Genomic DNA, 21,167 nt, shown 5'->3' on the forward strand with positions numbered 1-21,167 from the left:
TTTCTGTTCTGAGTTTCCTACTTATCCAGATGAGTGCTGCTGGTCTGGGGACACTTCTTGCCTCGAAGAAATATCATCATACCCAAAAGTGTCAATGAAACCACTTTTTCAATGGCTTGAAATACTGGACTACAAAATCAGACTTTAGAAAATTAGAATCCTACTTCAGTATATAATTCAGAAAAATGTTCATGTATGAATAAAACTTTGATCTACACATCAAAGAAACACATTTCCCTAAATCAGGGGACAAAAAGTGGCCCTGGAGACTATGTTTCCGGGCAGCCACGCAGTCCTGCAGATGGCACTGCGCAGCTCGAGGGGGAACTGCCCACACAGACCTACACAACCACTATAAACCATTTAGGTTTTTGTCCTGCAAAAACCTGTCTCTTTTTCTCTCTTTTCCCTTTTGTCCTGTCTCTCCTGGGATGCTTGTAGTGTGAACAGCCCTGGAGGTGAGAGGACACAGACTGTGTCTCCCTCTGGAGCACAGGGCAGGTTTGTTTACTGCCCAGTAAAATAAAAATAACATCTTCCCCTGGAGCCAAGGGCAGGCAGGCTTACTGCCCATTATAAAAGAATCAGACACCCTAGGCCCAGGGTCCCTCTCCTGTAACACAGCCTGCTGCCTGGGCAGGGTCACCTGGGCCTCTCTGCGTCATGCTGTGGGATCTGGAGAAAGTGCTGGTACTCTGGCCACGACTACTGCTGAGGTAGACGATCCTGTGTCTCTGACCCCGGAGTATCAGGTCTTTTGCCAGCACTCATGAAACTGGCAGGCAAACTTGTCAGCTTATAAAAAGGGTAAAATATCAGATTCTTCATGATTTCTGACACCCTTCTCATTAAATAATGAGAAAACCATTTTTCATTTAGTGCAAATGAGACAGTAGGTGGGTAAATAACATGTATCAATCCATTCTGTGGTTAAAAGCATTACTATTCAAAAATAACCCGTTAGAAAGATGTAAAAAAAGTCTGTCAACTGTAGAGAATGACTTATTCATATTGCTAACATGGCTCAATTCTATTTATATTAACAAATAATTGTGAAAACATTTTGATTACCGTGCCGCTATGTCGTACTCTCCTTTCTCCACCAGGTGGTTTATATATGCCAAGCCGATGTCCTAGGGAAAATGAAATGAAGGAATTTCATACTTAACTGGAACACATGGAAAGTTGGGTCTCCGTTCCTGAGTGGGCCTGCTGACTGGAACCTGTTCATACATCTTAGTCTGCTTTATGTAATTATGTTCATTTCTTTCTTGAGCATATTTAAATATACTTGTATTCTCACAAAGTTTAGAGTATACAATTTTAAAAAACGTTACTACTTTAAAGGCTCCTAACCTTCCCTCTTCTAAGAAATTTCCTACAAAGAAATCTCTGATAAGAGAAACATGATCCAACAATTTCATGTTGTCACTGGATATAAAATTGTTTCTTGTGCTTTCATCCCTAAAATGTGAGCTACCTGTCTCTTCTATACCAAGTCTGAGGAAATGCTGTAGGAAAAATGAAATGACAGATCATTTGAAAGGGAAATATTTAAAGTTAACATCAAAGTGAAAATGAGGGCTTCCCTGGTGGCGCAGTGGTTGAGAGTCCGCCTGCCAATGCAGGGGACATGGGTTCGTGCCCCGGTCTGGGAAGATCCCACATGCCGTGGAGCGGCTGGGCCCATGAGCCATGGCTGCTGAGCCTGCGCGTCCAGAGCCTGTGCTCCGCAACAGGAGGGGCCACAACAGTGAGAGGCCCGCATACCTCAAAAAAAAAAAAAAAAAAAAAAAAGTGAAAATGAGCTCAGAAAACCAGGTCATTCAAACCCACGAGTTTACAGATGAGGAGACTGGAGCTCAAAGCAATGAACTGACTGGCTTCACAGGATTCATGCTCATTCACTTATTCTACCTTAGTCCTGAAAGGATTTGAGGTGGCCTGTGTCACCAGAGACGGGGGACCTCTTGCTTGATTGCCTCATGACTCTTATGAAAGATTAGTTCCACCTAAAAGCATTTGCATGAGAAGCTTGAACTCAATATATATAACAAAACTTGGATTTTAAGTTCTACTTTATGCACAAAAAATTTTTTGCGGAGCTTCTTCCTGGATGGCAGAAATGGCAGGAGCCCATTTTTCTCTCTGCCTGCCTTATCCTAGGAGAAGAATGTCCAGGCATGATTAATGTAAAGGGCATGCCCATTTCATGAGTGAAGGGAAATACCCAAAGTTCTTAGTTTATTAAACTTTCACTTTAATGACTACTGTGTAGGAAATCGTATTTCAAATCGGTTGGAACTACGGAGTGAAGAAAAGGTGCTTAACTTTATTTCTCTGAAAATAGATCACATATCACAGTATCTACAGTGAGTCTACAGGTTCAGAGAAGAGATGCCTCTTTTGCAGAGTCAATTTCTCTAACCTTTCTCCCCATGTCCATGCTCCCTCCCAACTCATCCTCTGTCTCTGTGCTCCTTTAACCTCAACCTGATTTTCTCTTTTTTCCCTTAAGCATAAGCACGTTAAATGTCTTACACGAAATACCAACCATCACCCAAAACCTCCCCCTGATGTCACAGTCCCCAGCCATAGTCTTGACTCTTTTCCGCTTCGAGGCTAGCCTTAGTCTATATTCAACTCAACTTCATCATCTCCTATTCACTTTCACTCCACCAAGCATGTTGAGAATAAATAATATATACAGAAAATGTACTTGTCACTTTCATATTACCAAACCCAATGTACAATTGACTCAGCTAAGCTTATCTTACTTTTGACCTGCTTACTTCAACTATACTCTTCCACTGGCTGGAATACTCCATTTCTAGGTAATCCTTGCTTATTCTCTACAATTTTGAATGAATAAAACAACATAAGATGCTCTCGTTCTCTCTTTCCCTTTTAGTTCCCAAAGTATTTTGCTTGTGTACTCTTTGGGAATTAGGCGTTTGGGGGAAGTTTTAAAGAGAAGTTTAGGGCTTCCCTGGTGGCGCAGTGGTTGAGAGTCCGCCTGCAGATGCAGGGGACACAGGTTCGGGCCCAGGTCTGGGAAGATCCCACGTGCCGCGGAGCGGCTGGGCCCGCGAGCCATGGCTGCTGAGCCTGCGTGTCCAGAGCCTGTGCTCCGCAACGGGAGAGGCCACAACAGTGAGAGGCCCGCTTACCGCAAAAAAAAAAAAAAAAAAAAAAAAGAGAAGTTTAAGGTGGGGAAAGTGTAGGCAGAAGGACTTTGCACCGGAGCCCAAATAGCCATAAATAACTAAGTTTCCAGTTTTCAACTGTAAACTAGGGTCTTGGGCTAGATGATCTCTAAGGACCCTTCACACTCAGAGGATAACATTTCTTTTCTGCTTTCCATCTGCACATCCATTTTCACAGTTAGCAAAGAAATGGGCTTTCACTCACAATATTTTTCCCAAGTCCAAAATGTAATAAAAATATATTTGATGTCCTAGATTGGTCACCATAACAAAATAAGTTGAGCCTCTTCTTATAGAGCCACTGAAGCAGTCTAGTTTTATGAAACTACTCTTTTGATAAATTTCATGATAATGTGATTTTACCTGTGATTTAAAGAAACTTCCCCATGCATAACTGGAAAGCTTTGTATTTAAAGTGTATTTATAAATCCAGTTTCCAAATTACCTAAAACTACCTCCTAGCAGTTGTTCAAGTTTCTTGTTTACAAGCAGAAACTGATTCAATAAAATGAACTATTACGACCTCACAGGTTAGGGAATTCGTTTGAAATTAACTTCTCAAAAGGTAGCAAGAATCCGTTCTTTTCAAATTACTTTCAGCCTCATTATAACTTATTGAAAGGAAAAGTTATGTTTTAAATAGTAAAATTACATACTTACCAGAATCTTATGTCTTTTAATGTTCTTTTGGCTAATTTCAGCTGCCATCAGAGCTTCCTGTATTTACATAAGCATGATAAAAGCAGTCGAAAAGGAGGAAGGGAAAAGGGGAGAGAGTGGGAGAGAGAGACATTGAGGTTATAAACACTGTATTTATTATGTTTTAAAGTTCTGGGCTACATAAATAAGCCCCATTTCCCCATGGCTTTTGCTTCAAGCACAGGAATTTTTAATGTTATGGTTGAGTGAACCTCACTGAATTCAAACTCAAACAAAAGCAGTCAACCAAAATGAAGACTTCTCTTATTTCCATTTGAATTCATTTCCACATTAGGATCCTGGAATCACATTTCAGACGCAACTCAAAATACAACAAAATCTCTTATGTTCAAACAAAAAAATCTGTCATTCTAAATCTGTATGACATATATTAATCAAGGGGCACTTTTCCTTTCTGAAGCATAAAAAGTAACCTATATGCAAACATTTAGGTACAACTACACTAAGATTTTGAAAATCTCTGATTTTATTTTTATTTTGGTAAGTTCACTATGATTACTTTAACACAAATGTTTGAAACACAAAATTATTTCTTTAAGAAGCTGCTGGATCTAAAGCAATAATGGTAATAACTGGGGTACGAACTTGGTATCAATACCTGGACTCCAAAGAGTTTATAAAATAAAAACTTTTTTTTTCCAAATCCTTTCAGGTGGTTACAAACTTAAAGCACCAAATAAGTGGACTATTTTTTGTTTTTGGCTGATTAGCATATAAGACTATCCAGAGAGTTTCTCTAACTAAACCAACACAATAATACCTTTGCAGCAATAAAACTTTAAAATGTTTTCCTTTTTTAAAAAAAGCCATGATGGGGCATTATCTACTCAAATTAGTCTGAACCAAGACTAATGACATGGATATCATTCCATCTGAACAGGTAGTTCAAACCCTCCTGAGTACAGTTTGATAGCTTTACTTTTTACACATGATATAAGCACAAAATAAATGATTTCACTAAAATATCCAAATGGATGATTCTGAAATACTAGCTTTATTTTATTTTTCTTGAAAGACCACCAAATAAACTTATCAGTAGGCTGGATCGAACCCACCCCTCCCTCCATCACCAATGCCTCTTCCACTGAACAGTAAGGCCAGTCGACCTCCTTGCAGTCTTTATTCCCCCTAACTTGCGAAAAGAGTATCGGAAAGTTATTGGCCTCCTACATATTACTAGCTTAGAACATTCTAATTCACCTACGTGAAAGATTTATTACAAAGCCCTTTTAGCCCCTCTCTGTTACCGACGTGTCAATACTTTGAAGTAAAAGCAAAACTACTTCATATTTCTTCTTTTCAAGGAGCCAGTCGATGTGGTCATCTTGGTCTCGTTCCTTGGCTACGACAACATCTCTTGGACTCACAATGTAGAAGAGTGACTCCCCTTCCGAGTATTCTAGAGATAAGAGAGCAACAAGTTGGGGGACTCAACAGTAGAAACCTTGGCAGTGGTTTGGAGGGGACAGGGTTAGGCTACCCAACTTATAAGCGAACAGAAAACTCTCTTACCTTTGGAATAAATGTGTTTGGCTGTGTTTGAAGGTAGGGGTGGGAGACAGGGTAGAGGATGATAGAGTCTATTCCAGTGCTTTAAAAAATATTTACACATAAAATGATTTGAATGAAAAAAGAAGGAAGGGAAGGAGGAAGGAGGGAGGGAAGGAGGGAGGAGGTACCAAAAAAACTTGAAAAAAATAAGGTAGGCTTAAAAATTCTGTTTCATATATTAACGTTCTGACCTCAGCTGAAAGATAGCGCTCAAAATTCTCCATGTCTATTGTATATAATTTATCTACTGTATATAAACTTTATTGATGGCCATCTACAGCACAGTTCTATTTTTACAGAACAATTACACCCCACAGTTGGCGATAAATGTTTCCTCCTCTTCAAGGTCAAGGCCATCTAAAGCATAAATGACAGATGCCCCAAGCCCTGGAGACATCATCTATCATTTCAGCATGTTGTGCACAATGCCGATGGTAAGGGTTTCCTGAAGAATTCAATTATAAAACCTGTTCTGAAGGGTTTCTAAATGTGCAGCAGAGTTTGCTCTGAGCAAAAAATACTTCAACTGGATGCTTTCACTTGTGAATCACATTTGCTTTTTGCTAAGTCCAGAATATACACTCCCATTTCTCAGCTGATCAAGGGCTTCATATAAGAAAGCTCTAACAGATATAGCATATTTCTTCATTGACCAAAATGAGAACTGAAAATATTCTCAAAATGTGTCTATTGTTTTTAAAGCAGGAAAGAATTTCTCAACAGCCAAAGCTGTTCTATTTTTTCATCAATGTATTTTTCAAGGATATGATGACACCAAAACCCAGAGGCCACTGGTATGACTACAAAGCAATGGTTCTCCCTTTATTTCCAAGCAGTGACTAAGTGCATTCATGCATCCACTCAACAAATACTCAGTGAAAGCCTAGTATGTACCAGGCGCTCTCTCAAGCTCTGAGCATTCGGTCAAAAAATTTCTCTGGCAACCCAGAGTACACCTTCTAGGGATATAAAGTTGGGAGTGACACGCCAACTAGAGAACCATGCTGCTTGACATCAGTGTAAGTCAGGTGTCACATGAAATAGTTAGGACAGGAGACCAAATACAAGAACAAAGGCCACAAAGCCTCCTCACCTTGGTCCTGGCCTCATCTCTACCCCTCCCTTCTGCTGTGGGAACTCAAGCAAGTTCTACAGCTTCTCTGGGCCTTGACGCCTTCATTTGCAACATAAAAGGCCTGCCCAGATAGGCTCTAAGAGCCTTTCAGCACCTTAATTTAAATTCCTGGTTGTGCTACTCAAGTGGAGGGGAAAAAACATAAATATAAGAAATAACGTGAGTCAGATCCTTGATGTCTCTCACCTAAGTGATAATCTCTACATTCATTTTCCTGAAAGCCTCTCACAGTCAGAGCATCAGAAGAGATCTCTTCACAAGTCTCGGAAAGTGGCTGGATGATATCCAGTCTGGGCCTGGCGCAGTATTCTCTTTCCTAAGGGGAAAAAGAAAGCCTCATTTGAATTACATTTCTATAAATGATACAAATTAGGGACTTCCCTGGTGGTGCAGTGGTTAAGAATCCGCCTGCCAATGCAGGGGACACGGGTTCGGTCCCTGGTCTGGGAAGATCCACATACCACGGAGCAACTAAGCCCGTGTGCTACAACTACTGAGCCTGCGCTCTAGAGCCCACGAGCCACAACTACTGAGCCTGTGTGCCACAACTACCGAAGCCCGTGCTCTGCAACAAGAGAAGCCACCGCAATGAGTAGCCCCCGCTCGCTGCAACTAGAGAAAAGCCCGCACGCAGCAACGAAGACCCAGCGCAGCCAAAAATAAATAAATTAATTAAAAAAAAAAAAGTAGTGCCTTGTGCAAGATCACATGGATACTAAGTGGCCAAGTGTCACAGCATATTTTTTAAAAAATGATACAAATTAATTCTAGGTAGCCATAATTAAGTGCTTTGGTTTTGTAAATTCGGCAGGTGTAAGCCCTTCTCACCACCTGCCATGGACGGCCTCATAGCAGTGGTTTATTTTGACCTCTTGGATGAGATACACAGGACAGGTACCACTGTACTATGTCCACGGTCTACCACTGCAGCCCTTTCAACTCCAAGGGACGGCTACCACATCCTTAGATAACTCTGTTACATCTTCCTCACAAATATGAGACAGAGTGAAAATTACATTATAAACTGCTCCACGATCCAGACCACTGCCACTACTAGTCCTTTCACTGGGGATGCTGAGAAGCCAGAGACTAAGAGTTACGTCTACAGCAGAACTTGCTGAGATGATGTAGATGTTCTGTGCCTGCACTGCCCAGCGTGGTAGACATGAGTCACGAGTGGCCATCAAACACCTGAAATGGGATGACTGTGCCTGAGAAACTGAGTTTTAAATTTTATTTCATTTTCATTAATTTCAACTTGGATAGGCACATAGCTTAATTACTAGTTTTGGACACTGCCGTTCTAGATCAAGATAGAAAGGGAAAAGATGCTTTATTGAGGGCCTATGACAATTTCACTAGCCTAATAAGTGACTGTCCACAGATTCTTCTCGCTGAGTCCTTAAGTCACCCTTCAGTAAGTATTGTTCTTCCTAATTTTGCAGATGAGGGAACTGAGGTCAGACTTATATAAGTAAACAGTGAGACTGGGATTTGTGGGAAAACTGGGACTATGGATTTGAAATCAAGTTTGTTTTACTATAAAACTCAAGCTCTTTGAATATTCAGCACAGAGGCATGAAAGATACACTTGACTATTTTCCAAAGCAGCAAGACCTAAAGCAGTAAGACCTAAAGCAGTGTGACACTGGTATAGAGAACACAGATGAAAGGAACAGAATGAAAGAAATCCAGAACTACTCCCAACTCTCCACGGCTCCCCAGTAAAACAGTAAGCCTCGAAGATTCCTTTGATCAATTTTGTTAGGTTAACTGAGAAGCGATTACATCAGCTTTGCATCTCATATATTTAAAACAGTCCAAAATAAAAAGCAATTATGAAAGATCCACTATTAGAGGAAAAAACCCCAGTGAACATACAGGATAATTTATCACATCTGTGGAGAAAGGACAAATATCTTGCTTTTAAAACAACAAAAAGAAAAAACTGAAAAATTTGACTATTTAAAAAATTAACAGCTATAACAATGACAAAAAAAATCAAAATTAGAATAGCAAAATAGAAAAAAAAATTGAACCAAATAATGTTAAAAGAAAATCACTTTGCTAGACCATATAAATAGCTCCTTCATATGTGTAAGGAATCCATCAGCAAGGTGATGGATGAGAAATCCATCTTATCATTATTTTACAACTTTTGTTCACTGGTCTAACAGCCCTGCTTATGCATGAACTGCCTAGGAGCAGGAATTTGGTCTTGTTGATCGTTGATACTCCACGCTGAGCACCATTCTTAACACACGTGCTTTATTAATGAATGGAAGAAAAACAAAACATTAAGGGAACAGCTTCAGAAATTAGGTTATATCAACCAGATGAAACAGTTCACAACCACCAGAAAGATGACGGGAGACTGCACAGCCATATGCAGAGAGACTGGAACGATGCTCCTAGAATTATGGCCACACAGAAGAGCTTGTAACTATCACTGCAACTGTGTGGGAACAGGCACACATGTAAAAGGTGTAATGAGGAAAATATGCTGGGATAACTTTACGATTGATATAAAAATGAATTCTGTTTACTGTTGCAGTTAAACTTTTTGATGTGAAAAAGAAAAGGGGGGCGTGGTTGGCCCCAAGCTTGCTTCTTTATTCCTTCTGCCTTAATTTGATCAGTTCTTTCTGTATTTAAGGATTTCAAGTGTCCTTTGGTGTTAGAGAAAATGAAGAGTTATATACACTGACACACACATTTTTAAAGCACCTCCAAGACCCTCACTTCTTCCTCTGAAAAAATTCCATCTTCTAATTTGCTCTTTGAGGTTGGCTTTTCTTGGTTTTTACTCCTTTCCAATACTCTCTCTTATTAACAAAGGTTTCCTTCCCTTCTTTCTTTCTTTGGTCAACCATTTATTAGGCCTTCCCTTTGTCATTTTACTGCCTCTTTCCTTATGTCTTTCAATCACATCCTGAATGCTCCCCACATTCCTCATCAAAAAGCACCGTATTTACTCCCTCCGGAGCCAATGCTTTTCTTTATTTTCAAAAAAATAAATAAATAAAATAATAATAAACTGATGTCCTGCACAGGGCTGGAAGCCAGCCCTATTGATTTTAGCAGGTTTGAGTGTTCACTAAAGTCTACTGCATCCCATTGCCTAGCAACATGGGCACCCAGAGCTCCAGGTTACTATAGCGATGGCTTCCTGATGTAAGAGCTCGCTCAGAGGAATGTTGGAGAGCAGCTACCACTTCAAAACCGGGACTCCCAGGGTTTTTCTCTCCATTTTATTCCTTGCTATTTGAAAAGGAAAAAACAAAAAAGAGAGAGAGAGCGTACAGACAAGGAGAACCCACTCACTGTAAAGGGCTAGACAATCAATTGCATTTCTTTTCACAGCATCCCAAAGAAAATCCTTTACAATAAACTCCTTGTTTATGCCTTGAAGCCACCCCTGGCCCCTTCCTGACAGGAACTCTGGACTCTGACAATAAAGACAAACTGAGAATGGGGCCGACCTAGGCTTCAAAGAAAGACTCAGTATGCAGGCCCCTCCATTGGACCCTATAACAGGCTTCATTCCAAAATCATGTAAAATGAAATGCAGGTTCTCTGCTGCTTCCTATGAGCCGTACATTTCATACCGTCATTTGCAGTGATAACCGAGACTTAGCAACAATCTAATTTCAAAGCAAGAATCAAGCTCAGAATCACTGGGCCACTGGGAAATAAACAAATATATCTGGATCGCAGGAAATAATGGACCACCCTCTCTGTAATTCACTCTGAGTGCAGGGACCCCTGCTGATGCTACAGATCAACTTCATTGCTGTCATTTCTGCTAATGCACAGTGTCAGTTTAGTTTCTTGGCCTTTTGGCAAGAGGAATCCTTCATTCCTTTCAACTGAAATACCAAGAGAGATGGAAAAAAGAGAAGGCAAAAAAAAAAAAAGACTCCCCTTTGCTTGGCAAAAGGAACAAGGCAACCAATGAGTGGAGCTTCTGAAACGTAAATACATTAAGCCTGCAGGGTAATCTCTGCTGACGTTGTTTTATAGGTCAGGAAGTTCTGCTCAGACGAGCTAAGTTCTTTCATGGGCAACTTCATCTGGGTAAAAATGCTACAAATGAACCCACCCTACTGTATTTGGGGTGAAAAAAAATTACCGTTTTTTCGGAAACCTCCTTTACATAGGAAAGTACAACAAGCTGATCACAGAGAGGCGCCAGGCCACTGACATAGAATTCAGTTTCAAACTGCGACACTGCAAACAAAAGGGAGAGAAGATTCACCGTTAGCAGCAAAAAGTAGCACGCAAAGGAAAGGACACGTCGACTACGAACGCAGGATGGACTCATTTTAGAAATCTAACAAAAAGGGGGCAGAGATAAACATACTTTCTGGACAATAATCAGTAGCCCAAAAGACTATCTGGAAACTTACGCTTGAAAATTTCTATTACAAATAAAAAGCAAACTCGACAATAACAGCAGCATGAATGGTGAAGAGGGACACTATCTAGTTTAAAAATGACAGAGTTAAATTCCATGAAGACACTTTAAAATCCATAAAACCCAATGTAAACAATTATCGATAACAATACTTTTAAATATTAAAAAATATTTTAAATAATTTAAAAATATTACTAATGACAAAAATACTTTTTAAATAATTTGAACATAAATTTCAATCTTTCACAATTAGGGCATTACAGTGGTATCATGGCCACAAGAAATGCTATTTGTAATTATGAAACTATAACTCCTTTTTTAACATTTAATAAACATTATATCTAGACTTAAAAGAAAAAAGTATAAATACACATTACATTATGAGGAAACTCCATTAATTCTTCAGTGAAATAAAGGTCAGAGAAAATAAGAAATTTCTCTTTCCTTTAAAAAGATAGTCATTAAAACGTAGAAGAAGTTCTATTTCTTCTATTGCATCACCTAAGAGGTATATAGATTTAATTACAATGGACCTCAAAGATCTTATAGAAGGCTCAATGGTAGAAGTACAAATATTGCTACAGTATGATTCTAATGACTAGCTGTTATAATATTTATAATAAATAACTGTTGTTTTAAGCAACTAAGCTTTGGGATGGTTTGTTATGCAGCAAAGCCAACTGATACAATATTAGTGCCGGAAAAAGACTCTTCCAGGAATCATACATGGCACTTACAGATTCATTTGACAGTAAACTCTCATTTGAACCCACCACTTTTTCTAAGAGTTTCTTGATTCAGTTCTCCACAGTTCTGTGGTATTAACTTCAGGTTGAGTTAACTTTTATGATAAAATGACCATCTTTTCCAAAGCAGGGGAAGTCAGTGTAGCATATTGGAAACAATATTGAAAGGGAAGTTAGGAAATCTGGGTCATAACTGCAATTACACTGAACTTGGATAATTCATTTTAATTTCTGTGGGTATGACTTTTCCCATGTATAAATAAAGGTATCAGAATAGAAATAAAACCCATAACACGTAAACTGAGGCGGTACTGAATTTTTCTTCTTCCTCCTCTCCATCCTCCTCATAAATCACTTAGTGTTACTTGACTCTGCTGATCTTTAACGCCTGCTCCTTATTTACCTGTCTTCAAAATTTTATTTTCACACCAAAATGAGACTGAGGATAATCAAAAAAACACTAAGTAGTTAACAACATAAATATTAAAAAGGATAACATTTCTTAAGCTTTGTCCTGGGTGGGATCGCATAGGTGGTCAGGGTGCCCTGGACAGAGCCATACAATGGGAGTCCAAATGGTGCCAGCTCTGCCACGAAGACTTGTTTTCTCACCCGCTGAACCTGAACTGACTATTCTTATCTAGGCACTTGAAAATAATTTTTGGTAAAGTGGTGATGTGATCAATATTCTCATGAAGCACATGCGTAGAGAACTTCCCACAACCACGTGTTCAGAGATGAGCACGTGCAGCGTGTAGCCAGGCACAGAAGGTTCTGGAGAAGCTTCCCCAGTGCTACCTATGAATGTAGGGGGGTGGGCAGGGGGGAGGGGGAGGAGTCAGGAGGATTGGAATGTGCAGATGCTCTTGAACAGTGTGGGCCACACATGACCTACTGATCAAAGAGGTGACAGTTTCACATTCATGAAGACATACAGGCCTGTTAACAGGAGGTTTTGGATGCCAGCACTCCTGAGGTTGCATAAACTCTTTGGTAGAGACGGACTTGTGTATTTTTACTAAATCGCATTCCATCGTTGAAATGCTACGCATACAGCAACTTGGATGAAGAGCAATCAAAGATGCTACAGAGACTTTCGTGGGAATCACATGGAGCCTCTGATGGGCTTGTCTGCCATAGGCACCCAAGGGAGAGCATCATCTAAGAAATGGTGGGTGAACGAGGTATTCTCCCCATTTGAGACGCCAAAGGGGCTGCCTAGGCTCACTGACAAGGAGCATCATATAGTATCCCTCCTAAAGTTAACCAAATCCACATCAAGGCTTTGGTTTATATGAATGAGCCGTAAGATACAGATCAGAGAAACTAGAAAACAATTCTACCCAAATCTTTCCTCCTCTACATCCTGATTTCTGTCCTTGAGAGCTTGCATTAATAACACAGAAAACTTCCTGTTCTTTAATTAAGAACATAATAGGAAATCTAATGAGTTCTTAAAGAAAATAAGGACAGATGTGAAGAAGCAGATATTTCCTTCTCAATTCCAGATACTATAACAAAATGCTTATTTGTTAAGTACTAAATCCTACCACTTTACTAATTGAAAATAGGTAATAATTTAGGTAGAAATGACATGAAGTGACTAAATTACAAACAAAAAAATGTTACTTACGAAGAAAAGATGTGGTATTATATAAAAATAGTGTTGTCAAGATTTCCAGGGGCACAGTTAAGCAAGTTATCACCATTCAGATACAGCTGCAATTAGATAATTCTTCTCATTTTATTAAAATGATTTCATATCAACAGCAATCTTCTTATGGAAAACAAAATTGCAATTATAGTCGCACCCTTTGAGTCACAAATAAAGTGTTCTAAAATAATGGCTGCTTTTCTTACCTTTGAATAGTCTACCACTTAGAAATTCATCTCCATTAATACCCATTAGTAATGATATCATGTAAAAAAGAGGACTCATTTCCTGGTATGAGGTCCTAGTTTAGGAAAATGTCTACAGCTACTCCGCATTAAAAAAAAAAAAAAAAGACATTTCAGAATGAATAACATTTCAGGGTTCTGTTTTTCCATTACTACTTACTAATGCAACAAAACAGTATTGTTTTAAGATCTATCATGATTTAGTGTATTCTTTATATTAAGGCTGAATCCATGAAGGGCTGGTTGGAGACAGTGGTGTCAGAATGAACAGGAAAGTTAAGGAAAGTTCCCTCTATGCCTACTTTCTGCAGGGTTTTTATCATAAATGGGTGTTGAATTTTGTCGAAAGCTTTCTCTGCATCTATTGAGATGATCATATGGGTTTTCTCCTTCAATTTGTTCATATGGTGTATCACGTTGATTGATTTGCATATATTGAAGAATCCTTGCATTCCTGGAATAAACCCCACTTGATCATGGTGTATGATCCTTTTAATGTGCTGTTGGATTCTGTTTGCTAGTATTTTGTTGAGGAATTTTGCATCTATGTTCATCAGTGATATTGGCCTGTAGTTTTCTTTCTTTGGGACATCCTTGTCTGGTTTTGGTATCAAGGTGACGGTGGCCTCGTAGAATGAGTTTGGGAGTATTCCTCCCTCTGCTATATTTTGGAAGAGTTTAAGAAGAACAGGTATTAGCTCTTCTCTAAATGTTTGATAGAATTCGCCTGTGAAGCCATCTGGTCCTGGGCTTTTGTTTCTTGGAAGATTTTTAATCACAGTCTCAATTTCAGTGCTTGTGATTGGTCTGTTCATATTTTCTATTTCTTCCTGGTTCAGTCTTGGTAGGTTGTACATTTCTAAGAATTTGTCCATTTCTTCCAGGTTGTCCATTTTATTGACATAGAGTTGCTTGTAGTAATCTCTCATGCTCTTTTGTATTTCTGCAGTGTCAGTTGTTACTTCATTTCTAGTTCTATTGATTTGAGTCTTCTCCCTTTTTTTCTTGATGAGTCTGGCTAATGGTTTATCAATTTTGTTTATCTTCTCAAAGAACCAGCTTTTAGTTTTATTAATCTTTGCTATCATTTCCTTCATATCTTTTTCATTTATTTCTGATTTGATGTTTATGATTTCTTCTGCTAACTTTGGGTTTTTTTTGTTCTTCTTTCTCTAATTGCTTTAGGTGCAAGGTTAGGTTGTTTATCTGACATGTTTCCTGTTTCTTAAAGTAGGATTGTATTGCTATAAACTTCCCTCTTAGAACTGCTTTTGCTGCATCCCATAGATTTTCGGTCGTTGTGTCTACATTGTCATTTGTTTCTAGGTATTTTTTGATTTCCTCTTTGATTTCTTCAATGATCACTTTGTTATTAAGTAGTGTATTGTTTAGCCTCCATATGTTTGTATTGTTTACAGATCTTTTCCTGTAATTGATAGGACAAACCCACAGCCAACATCGTTCTCAATGGTGAAAAACTGAAACCATTTCCACTAAGATCAGGAACAAGACAAGGTTGTCCACTCTCACCACTCTTATTCAACATAGTTTTGGAAGTTTTAGCCACAGCAATCAGAGAAGAAAAAGACATAAAAGGAATCCAAATCGGAAAAGAAGTAAAGCTGTCACTGTTTGCAGATGACATGATACTATACATAGAGAATCCCAAAGATGCTACCAGAAAACTACTAGAGCTAATCAATGAATTTGGTAAAGTAGCAGTATACAAAATTAATGCACAGAAATCTCTAGCATTCCTATACACTAATGATGAAAAATCTGAAAGTGAAATTAAGAAAACACTCCCATGTACCACTGCAACAAAAAGAATAAAGTATCTAGGAATAAACCTACCTAAGGAGACAAAAGACCTGTATGCAGAAAATTATAAGACACTGGAAAGAAATTAAAGATGATACAAATAGATGGAGAGATATATCATGTTCTTGGATTGGAAGAATCAACATTGTGAAAATGATTCTACTACCCAAAGCAATCTACAGATTCAATGCAATCCCTATCAAACTACCACTGGCATTTTTCACAGAACTAGAACAAAAAATTTCACAATTTGTATGGAAACACAAAAGACCCCAAATAGCCAAAGCAATCTTGAGAACGAAAAATGGAGCTGGAGGAATCAGGCTCCCTGACTTCAGACTATACTACAAAGCTACAGTAATCAAGACAGTATGGTACTGGCACTAAAACAGAAATATAGATTAATGGAACAGGATAAAAAGCCTAGAGATAAACCCACACACATATGGTCACCTTATCTTTGATAAAGGAGGCAAGAATATACAGTGGAGAAAAGAGAGCCTCTTCAATAAGTGGTGCTGGGAAAACTGGACAGGTACATGTATAAGTATGAGATTAGAACACTCCCTAACAACATACACAAAAATAAGCTCAAACTGGATTAAAGACCTAAATGTAAGGCCAGAAACTATCAAACTCTTAGAGGAAAACATAGGCAGAACACTCTATGACATAAATCACAGCAAGATCCTTTTTGACCCACCTCCTAGAGAAATGGAAATAAAAACAAAAGTAAACAAATGGAACCTAATGAAACTTAAAAACTTTTGCACAGCAAAGAAAACCATAAACAAGACCAAAAGACGACCCTCAGAATGGGAGATATTTGCAAATGAAGCAACTGACAAAGGATTAATCTCCAAAATTTACAAGCAGCTCATGCAGCTCAATAACAAAAAAACAAACAACCCAATCCAAAAATGGGCAGAAGACCTAAATAGACATTTCTCCAAAGAAGATATACAGATTGCCAACAAACACATGAAAGAATGCTCAACATCATTAATCATTAGAGAAATGCAAATCAAAACTACAATGAGATATCATCTCACGCTGGTCAGAATGGCCATCATCAAAAAATCTAGAAACAGGGCTTCCCTGGTAGCGCAGTGGTTGAGAGTCTGCCTGCCGATGCAGGGGACATGGGTTCGTGCCCCGGTCCGGGAAGATCCCACATGCCACGGAGCGGCTGGGCCCGGGAGCCATGGCCACTGAGCCTGCGTGTCCAGAGCCTGTGCTCCGCAATGGGAGAGGCCACAACAGTGAGAGGCCCGCGTACCGCAAAAAAATAATAATGAATAAAATAAAATTAAACTAAATTAAGTTAAATTTAAAAAAAAGAATGAACAGGAAAGTGTAAGGACTATTCTTAATGAACAGATAATAATGAACAGATTTAGAGGAAAAAACGCTGAACGGTAGTATTTATTCTTCTGGAAGATACATAAAGTATGTAAAATTTTATGGACCAGCTTTATAAAATATCTTTAAGTAATTACTGCCTTTCTACTTCAAAATTTTACTGGAACAATCGAAGTTTCTGTTTATTTTCTCTAAAATTCTATTTTTCTCCACATGACAATGATTTTTAATAACTAATGAAAAAATTTTTCCTAAGGAAAACCAGTTTGAATACAGGTGGTTTATAGGTCTCATACCATGGAAGCTCATCTTTCCATTATCTGGAAAAGATAACTCATAAAGAAAAAGACAAATTATGTTGGAAAGCACTAAAACAAAATAGAAAGCAAAAGTTGGGGGGCAATGGGGCGGAGAGGAGAGAAAAATGCAGAATTTCTAGAGGGAGCCACAAAAGGCAGTAGCTATTCTTCAGATCAAAGAGTTCTGAAAGTGAGTCAATGGCTCTGGGGCCCTCAGGAAGTGCTCTGGGGTCCCTGGGATTGTGATGGAGGTAAGCAAAGATGCACATTACAGCTGCAACACAGCCTTCATCCTGATGGGGATGAAAGGCCTGCAGTGCTCTGGTTTATTTAGGAGAATAAAGTATTCCTAGACATGCCAGAAGAAATAATTCAAGGAAAAAAGAGATTCTATGCAGAATAAGAGAGAAACAGAAAGAAAGTTTCAGAGGGACTATTCACATAAAAATTTTATTCAAGGAAGTTCTTTGGATCCAGAAAGAGGACAATTGTGTACAAAGCTCTGATCTAGAAGAGAGGCTTGAGTTCTTGATCAGTGCTGTCCAACAAAATATTAACACAAGCCAAAAACATAACATTAAAGTTTTCTAGTGGCCATATTAAAGAGTAAAAAGAGGTGAAATTTAAGAAGTATTTTATTTAATGCAACATGTCCAGAATATGGTCATTGCAACATTTAACAACATAAAGGATTATTAATGAGATAATTTACTTTTTATTTTCATACTAAGTCTTTGGAATCCTAGATGCAGCGTATCTCAGCCCGCACCTGCCATATTTCAAGCGCTTAACAGCTATAAGTGGCGAGTAGTTACCATATTGGACAGTGCAGGTCCAGATGCCCCCCAATGTTTTTTGTCTTTAAAGTCCAGTAATTTTACTCAAATATATCTTGAAAATGTTCATCGTGGGTCATAATTTTCAGATACACAACTGTACTATTTTAATTTATAGTTCCTAGTTTTGTTTCTCTGTAGTTTCAGGAAATATTTCTTGAATTACTGTTTTTGGTATTTATTCCATTCCCTTGTTTTGTTTTCCATGACTCTTACTTGTAGGCTGAATTATCTTTGCCTCAGTATTTGTCATTTAATCATAAATCTTTTTTTCCCCTTATTTGTGATGAAAATTTTTTTCCTTTTCTATTTCTCTTCTTACAGCATTGTCTTTGTGTCCATTTGCTCCTGTGTTTCCTTCCAGTTTAACCTTCATTCTGAAATAATCTTTTATTTATAAATATTTCCTGAGTTCTGTCACCTCGTTTGAAATTTTTTTAGTTCTGATTTTTATTGTTCTTTCATGCCTTCCATCACTTTTTTTAAAATTTATTTTTGGCTGCATTGGGTCTTTGTTGCTGCACGCAAGCTTTCTCTAGTTGCGGTGAGCAGGGGCTACTCTTCATTGCGGTGTGCAGGCTTTTCATTGGGGTGGCTTCTTTTGTTGTGAAGCACAGGATCTAGGCGCATGGGCTTCAGTAGTTGTGGCACGTGGGCTCAGTAGTTGTGGCTCGTGGGCTCAGTAGTTGTGGCTCACAGGCTCTAGCGCGCAGGCTCAGTAGTTGCGGTGCACGGGCTTAGTTGTTCCGTGGCATGTGCGATCTTCCCAGACCAGGGATCGAACCCATGTCCCCTGCACTGGCAGGCAGATCTTTAACCACTGCACCACCAGGGAAGCCCCCATCACTTCTTTAAACTATCCTGTAGCTTGTTCTGAAACAGTAAATTACAGTCATGATGTATTTTGTGGGTGTTTCTGTCTGGCGTGCTTTCATGGCCAAGGATGTCATTCTGCTCCTTATTCGCTTTTTCTTAAACCTTAGCATGGGATTTGACCTTGGTACTTTTCTGCACTTGTTTCTAGGTGAAATCAGCCACTGATCTCTTGGGAAGAGGGAGGAACTGAGATAACTCTTCTAACCTCCAAGGATTCCCTCATTCATAGTTTTCACATAGATTTAAAAATCTGGTCCCCTGCTTTCTGAGATTTCCTGGCCCTGTCCCCTCCCCACTTTTATCTGGACCGTCTCTTTGTTTCTATCATGCCCATACTGCTCAGGATTTATTCTCCTGCGTGAGCCCGGCCCTGGCAGGAAACGCTGGCCACTCAACGGTAAGAGTTCCCAGGGGCTGCTGGGCTGCCCGAGCCCCTCACCCTAACTGCAGCCCTGCACCCACCCATCTCAGAGCAGCCTGGGTCTCTTCCAGAAAACACCTGCAGATTGTCTGGGAAATCTGATCTCAAGTGCATTAGAAGCCCCCTTGCTCCCTCTGGAACCATAGCGGGTCCCATGGCTATTGGTAGATTTTGCCATTTGCTCGTATCTTGGGGTTCCTAGGGCTACCTTGCTGTAAGTGTTGTCTATGGGTTTTTGGTTGCGTGATCTAGTTGTTCCTGAGGACTCAGGAGGATGGAACAGTTATGTGGCCGCTACCACCATCTTCTCGGAATCCTCCAAGCACAAAATGTTAACATATCAGGGTTAGACACCAACTTGATATAAGCCAGGGCTGGGATTACAGTCACAAATGCATAAATATTGTTGGGCCATCCATAGCATACATGCTCTAAGTTTCTGAATGATTGGCATGTGATTGAAATAAAAGTGAGTAAGACAGAGTTTTCTTGTACCTTGGGTCTTACATCTCTGAGAGTTATCAACAACTTAATAAAGAATTACTGAGCACCAATTAGGCAGAAGACACTCTTCCAGAAGCATCAGGAAGACGAAGAGTTTGCCTCTGACTTAAAAGAGATTGTGAGTCTAGAAGCTAAAGAAATAATTAAAATACCATGTGCTATGCAAGAATGGAAACAGGTGTAAAGCAAGAAAGAATACAAAGCAGGAAAATTTATTCCCAGAGGGATGGAGATGGGAGTGGGAACAGTGGCAATAACCATGACTAGATGTGCCTGTTAAGGGCAGGAATGCTGGTTATACATGAGAGAGGAACATTTCACAAAATGTTCATTCAAAAAAATTTCATGAAAAAAACTTCATTAAAATAGATTTTAAAAAACACTAATGTATATTAAATTGTAAAGAATAAAAGTTAAGATTTTATTTGGCTCTGTATAAAAAGACCATCTCCAAATAATTCATAACTAGGTTATCTCACTTAATATCATTGTATTCAGACCTATAAGAGATGATATTTAAGTCCATAGTCTTCATTATTACTTGTAACTATGAAATGTATCATGAAATGTATTAACCTCTTCAGAATAATTCAGTAAATCCTTATTTATATCTTTCCCCATTCTCTTTCAATTGACTTTATGAAACACAATGTTTTCGTCTCCTGATTGTTAAAAGAAACCACTGTTTTTCCCTCTAACGAAATAGAATAGTAATATTAATAATAGCTCCTATTTAATGAACATTGCTATACTGACAAGCAGGATGTTAAATATTTTACATACATCATCTTTTTCCACCATAATACCTTATATACATTTTTAAAGGGACTTGAAGCTCAGTGATGTTAAGTAACTTGACTAAGGTCCCTTAAGTAGAAGGCAAACAAAAGTAGAATTTGAAACCTTACTCTTCCTAGATATGTCACACTAGAAAACATAAATCAGAACACAGAGGTGCTAAGGGGAAAATGGCGCTACCTTAGCAGGAACAGAAGTGAAGGACTTGACCACTTTCTGCCAGTTCTGCATGCAGCCAGGGTGCCCCGCCCTTCTCTTGAATTTCCCATGCACTGCAGTACATAGAACTTGTGTTGCTTTTTTATTTGGGGCCCTTGTTTTCCCTTTGCTGGTTGCAAAATGCCCATTAGCTAAATGTGACCCAGAAGGATTTGGTATCTTCACTGGAGCTAAATAAAGCAATACCCTATAGATTTTAGTTTCTATGATTCTTAAAGAAGCAAACAAAGTTTGTCAAGCAATTTATAAATAAGAACAATTATCTTCCCTTGTCTTATATTCACATATGAAAAAGCATTGAGGTCCATTTATGATAGTGCCTTATTCCCAAGAGAATCTGACCCTTGAATAACCAGA

At 38.8% G+C, this 21,167-nt stretch overlaps 1 protein-coding gene across 3 annotated transcripts in view; it reads right to left on the reverse strand.

Annotated features, from left to right (window-relative positions):
- The window catches only part of VPS41 (VPS41 subunit of HOPS complex), a gene marked incomplete at its 5' end in the record, with an annotated part of 191,650 nt that overhangs the window by 37,902 nt on the left and 132,581 nt on the right, over nt 1–21,167 (reverse strand). For all 3 annotated transcript variants that reach the window (XM_079711715.1, XM_079711713.1, XM_079711714.1), the window contains 5 exons: nt 1,072–1,133; nt 3,867–3,923; nt 5,210–5,325; nt 6,799–6,928; nt 10,745–10,842. In XM_079711715.1, the coding sequence (XP_079567841.1) occupies nt 1,072–1,133; nt 3,867–3,923; nt 5,210–5,325; nt 6,799–6,928; nt 10,745–10,842 (463 nt within the window). The remainder of the gene's footprint in view (nt 1–1,071; nt 1,134–3,866; nt 3,924–5,209; nt 5,326–6,798; nt 6,929–10,744; nt 10,843–21,167) is intronic.

Source organism: Hyperoodon ampullatus (genome assembly GCF_949752795.1).
Source record: "Hyperoodon ampullatus genome assembly, chromosome: 9".
Lineage (NCBI taxonomy): Eukaryota > Metazoa > Chordata > Mammalia > Artiodactyla > Ziphiidae > Hyperoodon > Hyperoodon ampullatus.